General features: G+C 39.0%; 1 protein-coding gene across 1 annotated transcript; it reads left to right on the forward strand.

The window, feature by feature from the left end:
- The first annotated feature begins 4,729 nt into the window (after positions 1 to 4,729).
- LOC148676964 (uncharacterized) lies at positions 4,730 to 5,970 on the forward strand. The gene has a single exon (XM_088643372.1). It carries the CDS (start codon positions 4,773 to 4,775, stop codon positions 5,706 to 5,708), a length of 936 nt encoding a protein of 311 aa, XP_088499498.1. The 5' UTR covers positions 4,730 to 4,772; the 3' UTR covers positions 5,709 to 5,970.
- The last annotated feature ends 3,100 nt before the right edge of the window (positions 5,971 to 9,070 follow it).

The following is a 9,070-nucleotide window of genomic DNA, read 5'->3' on the forward strand; positions in this document are numbered from 1 at the left end:
TTCAACAATCTTTATAGTGTTTTTTCAGAAAGTTAACCTAAACTGAACATATATCAGCCTAGGAACGGTGGAGTTTTTCCTATTGTAATGAATAAATAAGAACATCATTAACTTTAATGGAGGATAGTATTGATCATTATATTCCACAAAGAACAAGATAAATGATACAAAAGTGCAGTGATCTCATCTGACAAATGATTGCGGGTGAACCATTTTCTTAGGCTGACTTGTGCTGGTCTTTAAATATGAACTGCAAATATGTGGTGAAAAAAGTCTCATACCAAAACCCCACTATTTACTTTGGTGCCTTTTGAACTCTTTTACAAAGTTAATTTGTCATTTCGTACTTTTCATACACTCAGTGATTTCTAACATTTCCTGAATTAATCTTCTGGTTGTGATACTCAAGTCCATAAATGAAGAGTGTATGCCAGTGGACGGCTAGCAAGAATAAGAACAAAAGAAAGGTTATGAATGACTATTCAATGCATCCGGCTGCTATTACATGAATGATCGGAGGATCCATTGATGAAAGTATAGATATCACCTTAATAATTTGTCTAGACTTATACTTTGCTTGTTCCTGACATCTCAAGTGTAAACTTGTGGCTTACCCATAAGCCCTTTGTGCCCCGGTTCATAAATGCACTTCCCCTTAGCTTAGCCTGTGTCTCCTTGTTCGTGTCTCACTGCTGATGTTGTAGACGCCTATCAAGGCTTTGTAGTACCTGCTACAGTCCCAGATTTTGTCAGTGTGTGCAGATTTGTTAGGCAGATAGAGTTTAATACAGGCAAGTGCAGAGTGTTATCTGCACAGAGTAAAAACAAACCATACGTACAAAATGGGAAATTTTGGGTTTAAGGAGGCTATTCATAAAAATGATTTAAGTGTTAATGTTCACACATCATTTACAGTACATATTCTAGACAATGAGGGAAGCAATACAAAAAGCAAACGATCTTTGGATCCAAACTGTAGCTAAAAAAGCTTAGAATTTAAATAAAAGGATGTTGTTTTACAATTATAAAATACACTAATAAAGCCTCATTTAAAATGCAGTACCTTCTAAATGTTCGGTCACTCCATTATTAAAACAATATTGATGCTCTGGGGATAAATCCAGAGGAAATCAATCAGATACATTTCTGGATTTAAGGGATTGTCTTACACTAACAGGCTAGAGGACCAGGATCTTCAAAATCTTCTACAGAGAAGACTATGAGGGGACCTGATACTAGTATTCAAAATCCTCCAAGTCACTGGCCAAGTCAACCCAGACAATTAACTATTAACTGTTAAGCATCAACAGTAAAGCACAAGCTAAAGGTTACAATTGGAAATTAGGTGGTGAAGTCAGTGGATGATGCCATCTCTCTGGTCCTACACATTATCCTTAAACACTTTGACAGGCAGGATATCTGCCTTTATGTCAGAATGATATTTATTGATTCCAGGCGGGCATTAACACAACTGTTCTCTCCAAAATGGCAGATCATAGGTGGTAAAGATAGACAACAAAGGCTGGTTGAGGAGCGAGCTAGCGTTTGTCATCATAACCAGCAATGCATCTTTCTCTCGGTAAAGGTTACCATGGTGTCAACAGGAAATCTGCATCACCTGCAAGAAATGTACACAACCATATTAGGTAGGACAGAGTATTTCAGGACAGCTCTGGCACTGCTCAGGTGTTTCATCTTTCATCTTCCCCCTCGAGCTAGTTGCTGTTTCTTTAGTGTTCCCTTCAATGCAACACAGCCTGCAGCTCATGTCTCAGTGTGCATGCTTTCCGCTCAGCTCAGTCCCTGTGTGCATGCACTGCTGCTCGGCTTCACTCTGACTGTGTGCTGCTGAGCAGATTCCCCAGTCAGCTGGTGTGCAATTTCCCTGGTACTGTCAGCTGTCTAGCCCAAAGCGTGGATTTATCCCACGTCTCATACTGTAGTTCCGTTGCTAGTCCCCATCAACACTGGTTTCTTTTCACTTTACTTTATCACTTTATTGGCCATATACTGTACAATTTCTTGCACTAGGAAATTGTCTTTTCGCATACCCCAGCTTGCTCTCGATGAGACACACAGGCACACAGACGGGGAGAGAGAAGTTTGGATTCAGAGCGCAGGGTCAGCCATTTATACGGCGCCCCTGGAGCAGCTGGAGTTAAGGGCCTTGCTCAGGGGCCCAACGGAGTATGATTCCTCTGCCGGCTGTGGGATTTGAACCGGCAACCTTCCAGCCACAGTGCCACTGCTCTGCCCTAACACCTAGCCCTGAATGTCACCCAGACAAAAGAACTCATTGTGGAGTTCAGGAGACACAGAGAGAGCCATACTCTGATCCGCATCAATGGAGCATCAGTGGAAATTGTAAGATGTTTCAGATTCCTACAACTCCATTTTCTGAGGCATTTGAGGAAATGCAGGATGATTAATCGGTTACTCTTGAAGTTTTATTGCTACACCATTAAGAGTGTCCTGACTGGTGGTATCACCATAAGATAAGGCCACAGAACCACACGGGATAGGTAGGCCATACAGAGCGCTGTGACATCTGCAATAAAAATTCATAGGATCTGACATACCATCATTTGAAGAGATCTACATCAACCGTTAGCTAAATAAAGCCTGTGCCATAATACAGGATCAAAGCATCAACAGGATCATATACATCACAGAAACAAACTGTTCTCATCTCTGTGGTCTGTTTGGCGGTACCACAGAATCAAAACACAGCCCACCAGGCTAACCACTATCCATTACCACCGACTGTTAAATGCTGTATTTTTCGCACTGCATACTGCACACTGTTGTTAACTATTGTACATTGTAAATTGTATATTGTTTTTCTATACTGGATGCTGTATCATACACTATATTATATACAGATGACGCAGTCTTTTTCTACTATTGGCTTACATTTTTATTTATAATTCCCATATACTGTAACAAATGACAAATAAACTTTGGACGTGAGCCATCTTGAATGAATCTGGTGGAATTACTGCAGACTAGTTATGACACCTCATGTCATGGCTGGGCATTAACCAAGATTGAGGCGTCTGCCTTGCATCTGACATGAAACATGCTCTGTGTTTACTATTGCACAGCTCAAGCAATTTTTCTCAGGAATAAAAGAGCTCCTACTGCACCTCCCCACAGAGGATTAATTTAAGTGGATTTCTATGCTTGTCTGACATGGCATGTTAACACTCCCTCACAATGCAGTACCTACTGTCTTGTCACTTACTGGCTTAGTGAAATATTTCCCATAATGATGCGTCCACTAAAGCCAAATGAAAATGAAAAATGAATCTGTGTGTGAGGAGTCTGTCACTGAGTTATTTAAATAGAATCTATATGGTCTCTTTGCTGAGCCTGAGCAAATAAAACAGGGAATTCAGAATGCTATTTACTACACCCTGTCATTACCAAATTTTGTTCTTTGCAGCTGTCGGGGGAAAAATAACAACCAACCATACAAACAAATGAGCAATTTTATTTAAGAGGCCACACGTACTCCAGTGGTGTTCACTTACAGTTCTGTAACACAATATTTTTTTTTTAGGAAAAGCAAAGTTAATGAGCTGCATTATAATTGCTCCCAACCTGTTAACCTGACATTTCAGTGAACAGGACAGCAATCAATATATATTTGGCATAGCACCGTATCTTTGTGAGCAACATCTTAAATGGTTTTACAAATTCAGGATACAACAGACCACAGCAATTATTAACACAAATATATTGCAGAATTTATAAATGAGTTGAATTTCAATACATCATAAAATAATTTGGATGGAGGGTATATAACCCATAAAGAACAATGCATTTTGTTTACAAATATCAGGAATTATTGCAAACCTTCTGTAGTCCAAGAAGCTGTAAAATTCTTAAACAAGGACATGTTGCACACAAAAAAGAGCATGAATTACAGGAAGAGAAGTTGGTGATGACCTGGATTCCGAGGAACACGTTTCAGAGGACAAATGTCACAATGGCAATAGTAAAAAGCAACAGATTCAATAAAAAAAGCCAAAGAGAAAGTATGCCTCTTCAGAACAGATTCAAACAACTAGAGGGCAAAGTGAAACATCAAAAATTAACAAAATGGAACAAATATTCACTTATGTCAAAACAGCCCCTTGCTTTTCTTACAGTAGACCTAATGTTTCTTACGGTCTTTAGTAATGTTTTTTTGACGGGAATGAAAATAACAAAAGGCTTACTAGTGGGGAAAATAAAACTTCAGCAACAAAAATGTCAAGTTCTACCCTACATTTTCTGACCAAGGAGTTAATTGGAAATGTTACAGACGCCTGCATGACAAAATATTTTTTTTAAATGAAAGAGGTTCTTGATTAAACCCTTGGCACCAAATCATATTTCTAGAAAGTGCTGCAGTACATTATGAAGTCTAAACCTAAAATGAAGCCTCTGTGGCTCCAGAGGATTGTTACAGAGGATTGAATCTGTGAGCACCTTTCTAAAAAAATAGACACACAAACCAAACTACAGCAGTTTTGTGAAAGATTTCTAGTATTGTATTAGAAAACCAGATTGCAGAGGAATTTGTTTGACAACTGATTATGGTTCCTTTTTTTTTCCTCTTCATGTTGTTTTTGTTTGTGAAAACTGCTCTCTGGGAGTGCAGACTTTAAATATTTACTCAGTAGGGGGCAATGGCTCTCAGGCAAATGTATGAACTGCACATTTAGAAGAAGACAATATAAATACAACCACTAAACAGATATTATCCATCATGAGAGCAAGAAAACATGGGAGGAGGAAGCAGCAGTTGCCATCCATCCAAGGACACAGTAGAAGATCTGTTCTATGTTGCCAGTGATGCAGGGATTCTCCCTGACATAACTATAGACAGTACTCTCTTAAAATACCTTTCCATGAACTCCTCTGCACAGCTCAGCTGTCACCTTGCTGACATACAGAGCTCCCTCAGCACAGATCAGTTCAGCAGTTTCACAAAAATGCTGGCTTCCCATTTTCAGGAGAACACTAAAATAGCTTATGGAGGCGTGGGAATCATTGCCATTACTTTGTCTTTGTTGTTTGAAATCCTCCTGCGACAAGGGCTCAAAATGCAGACAGTGAAGCATCCACTCCAAGGCACATTTGGTGAGGAAACTGGATCAGAAATGGGGGCTCTGATACGTAAGTACCTGACTGAAGTCTCAGAAATCATGGATGACCCCCAGAAGATGAAAGAAGAAACCAGTCGCTATGAACACACGCTGAATGACATGCTGCTCCATGCTTATACAGCAATGATTATGAATGGACACATGGATTCCAGTGCCATGAAAAGATGGATTAATGGTGCTGCCTTTCACACCCACATGCAGATCCATCTTGAAAGGATTGGAGCAGGAAACAGGGCAAGAACAGAGTCAACAATTGCTACCTACAGAGAGATGTTAACAAGTTTGTTTAACAGGTATGAGGAGTATTTAAGAAAGCATGTGATGGAAAGACAACAGGCTTCTGGAATTGGTGTCTTAGTAATTGAACCCTTGAAAAACCTCTCTCATAATATTCAGCATAAGAACTGTGCATCCAAGGCCATTGAGAATGAGATTGTAAATAAAATCCTTGAAAAGCAACAGATGCCAAAGGTAAAAGAGTTTTTTGAGACCACATATCAAAATCTGAATAAGTTTATTAACCAGCATCAAGATTTTTTCCTTCAAAGTTGAATTTCCAAGAACTTCTTGTTTCTTTTAAAAGTACTTGATATTGTAATTCATATCTTAATCTATACTATGTCATGCATTAGTAGCATGTAAAAAACTGTCATATCAATGTAAGCTCTAATATAATGCCAAATATAGTGAAATCTTTTTCAAATGTGTTTCAATTTTCTTTTAAAATACACTTCTCTTCAGCAAGAAAGTAGTAACCAATTAAAAGTAGAACAATCTTTAATTTCTTTGTACTATTAAAGTGACATTTTCTCTGTGTTGTTTTTCTACGTTCTCATGTTTTTTCTCCTACTGACATACAGTACCTCTATTGGCTGTCTGCTGCATTGCCAAAACTGTGTAAGCAAAACAAAATGACAAAAACACAGCAATTCCTGTAAAAGAAGCAATGTCAGTGACACCGCGTTTAACATTATTGATCATGCTTGGTAAGCCAAAACCTATTGCCGTTTCCGCTATCAAAAACTACGGTAACTTCTCTTCTAATGCCAATTGACTCCAGTGAATATGACAGGGGTCAAAAATCACAATCGTAAATTAAGTTGCATCTGGTCAGTGTGAGTACAATGTTAACTCAAGGTAATTCCTCCTCTTCAAACTTCAACACATTAAACAGAGCAAAGAACGGAATGTGAACTGAGCTCTGATTATGCATGTGTTTTAATCCAAGTTTAAAAAAAATGAAAAGTAAAAAAAACAAACAAACTTGCAGAATACAGGGTATGTGGACTGTTAGTAATAAAGGAGAGCAGAGTAGTCGCATTAGCTTCTGCACTAATTGATGCATCTGGTAAAGGCATGCGATGGCCACATTAATTAAGAGCACAGTGAACCACAGAAAAGGATTAGGATGGGCAGAATGTTATCACACTGACCTTCTGAGGTCAGCAATGACATTTTTGATGATTGTTCCTGCATGAGCACTCCAGTATCCATAACATGGCCAGGGATCACATAATCTGCTGATAATAGGCTCGTTGACAATATGCAAAGGTCTCAGGGATATAAATAAAACAATAAATGTCAAAACCTTTGCAATTGGATGTCTCACCAACACATTATCAGAGCTTTGTGCTACCTCAGAACTACAGCAGAGGTGTCTGGTGGAAGGGCTTTGATATAGTGGCATTGAATGCTCATTGAGGTATGAATTTATATGCAACCATGCAACACTGATTAGTGTCTTCTGACATTCCCAGATATAAACATCTTCATTGTTCAAAAAGTCTCATATAGCCACCTGAAAAATGATTTTTAAAGGTTTTAAAAAAGGCTTTTTAAAGGTTTCTTTCATGTGACCCTGTCCTGGTCCTATCTTAATGAGAAAACACAATTGTGTCCCTTTTTCCTTAATTATAATGTAACAAGTCAAGGGCTGGAGGTAGGTGGTAGACAAAATTGCTGAAGACAAGCTTGATTGTGAGGTTGAGCATGGAACCTGCTACTCTACAAACAACAGTTTGACAAGTCATTGTGATAAGCAGCTGTCACCATTGAAGAGCAACCCACCATTGGCTGAGGTATCCAAAAGGGAGAGTTTGGTTATAGTATCAGGGGTTAGTTAGATATGAAGGAGTGATTAAGAATCAGAGGTGTATAGTAGAAGGTGGATGTAGGATTTAGAGAAGAGCAAAGGTAGTGTTTGAATTCAAAGGATTATGAGCCTGAGGCCTTCTCATATAATTGCAGTACCTGAAAACTGCTGCCTTCTCTTGTTCTTTGTAATAATCCACAGAATAAAGCAGCTAAACCCTGACCTGGGGCAGTTTCAGCCTTAATCTCAGAGGTGCTCCTTCACCAATCCATTTCCAAAGACTCCAGCGTAGTGTGTATTTACAGTAGGACCCTATGCAGACGGTAAAATCCAGAAGAGACTGGAGAAGGGCAACAGGGAAACAGGACAGGATCAGGATGGGATGACTGACTGGGGGGGTGACGGCAATGTTCTAGTGCTCGGGGGGCATGGCTCAGGCGAACAAGTCCAAAACAATCTGAAAGGGGAAACCAGGAAGCAGTCCAAAAGCCCATAGCCGGAAGATCCATCCATACAGAGACAGGAACAGGGACGAGGAATCAGGAACAAGGAAGTTAAAATCGTAACGTAAGCCTGGTGCTCCGAGCTCTGGACTAAGATGGTCAGGATGGCAGGGAATAAGACCTGCCCTCCAGCTATCCGCAAGCCCGGGGAATAGGCAGGCCTTGTGGCGTCCATCTTCCAATACCAAGCCCTGAAGCCTGCAGATGCCAAACTTAAGTAGGGACAGGAAAACAAGAGACGGGTCCACATAATAAAGAAACTCAAATACAAAAAGGTCGGAGCGCCCTCTAGAGGAGGATATTTTTCCACTTATGAAAAGGTTTGGAGTGTAGTTACACCCATACTGTATGAGGGGAAAATAACTCAGTGTTATTAAAAAAAATACAAGTAAAGTGCACATTCTTAAAATGTATAGACGTTTGTATCATTCTAAATGATACTGTTATGATAATTAGCCATGCTAGAGGGGTGAGGTGGTTTTCTGTTTTTAAACTGTTTGAAGCTCTGCAGAGCTTTGTATTAAAGGAATTAGAGGATCCTGACAGAGCTACTGCTGGCAGTGAAAGACAGAAAGATTAGAAAGATGCAATCATTTAAGCACATTGCAGTGCAGGGCTTGTAGGCCTAGTTGGTTAAATCAACAATAAACTGTACATAGGACTACTTAGGGATTTCATGGCTTTGCTTAATCCTGTGATTGGATTCTTCTTTTCAATAAGACATCATACAGAAGAAGAAAAAGCTGTTAGCACAAATTCAAGATATTATCTGTATTTCATACTGCCAGATCATAAACAGTAATAAAGATGCAATTAATTCTTGGAACTGAAACATACAGTACTACCAAACCACAGAATCAATATGATAGATATGAGAAGTTTTAAACTGACAATGGCACGTAAATGCTTCATTGCTCTATGCAAGGCAATATTTGTAAATTTCCACCTTAATTTACACTATCTCCTAATTTTATTTTATGTTCTTCAATTTGATAGAAATTGCAGTACAATCTCTTGCCAAGCTTAAGCAATCAAAGCCATCTTTGCGCCACTTCAGATCAGATTAAATGTGAATACTAAAATGATCCGAGGAGCAAAATCAATCTATTCCCTTTAAACATAATGACGCCTTTGTTATCCTGGGAAGGCTTTCCTTATTGAAACAAAATGTAGTTTAGTTTAGTGACTTATCCCACCCCAAAGAAACAAAAAGTAAAGTACCAATGTTTTATCAGGCTAATACCTATTTAAAATGGCAAGAAATGGATGGCAATATCTCATGTACAGTATGTGGTTTAACTTTTCAACACAATCCCTGT

Source organism: Lepisosteus platostomus, chromosome 2, assembly GCF_059453375.1.
Source record: "Lepisosteus platostomus isolate fLepPlt1 chromosome 2, fLepPlt1.hap1, whole genome shotgun sequence".
Lineage (NCBI taxonomy): Eukaryota > Metazoa > Chordata > Actinopteri > Semionotiformes > Lepisosteidae > Lepisosteus > Lepisosteus platostomus.

Bases quoted from the DNA above. Each gene is read 5' to 3' on its own strand.
- LOC148676964 (XM_088643372.1), top strand. From the start codon at position 4,773: ATGGGAGGAGGAAGCAGCAGTTGCCATCCATCCAAGGACACAGTAGAA.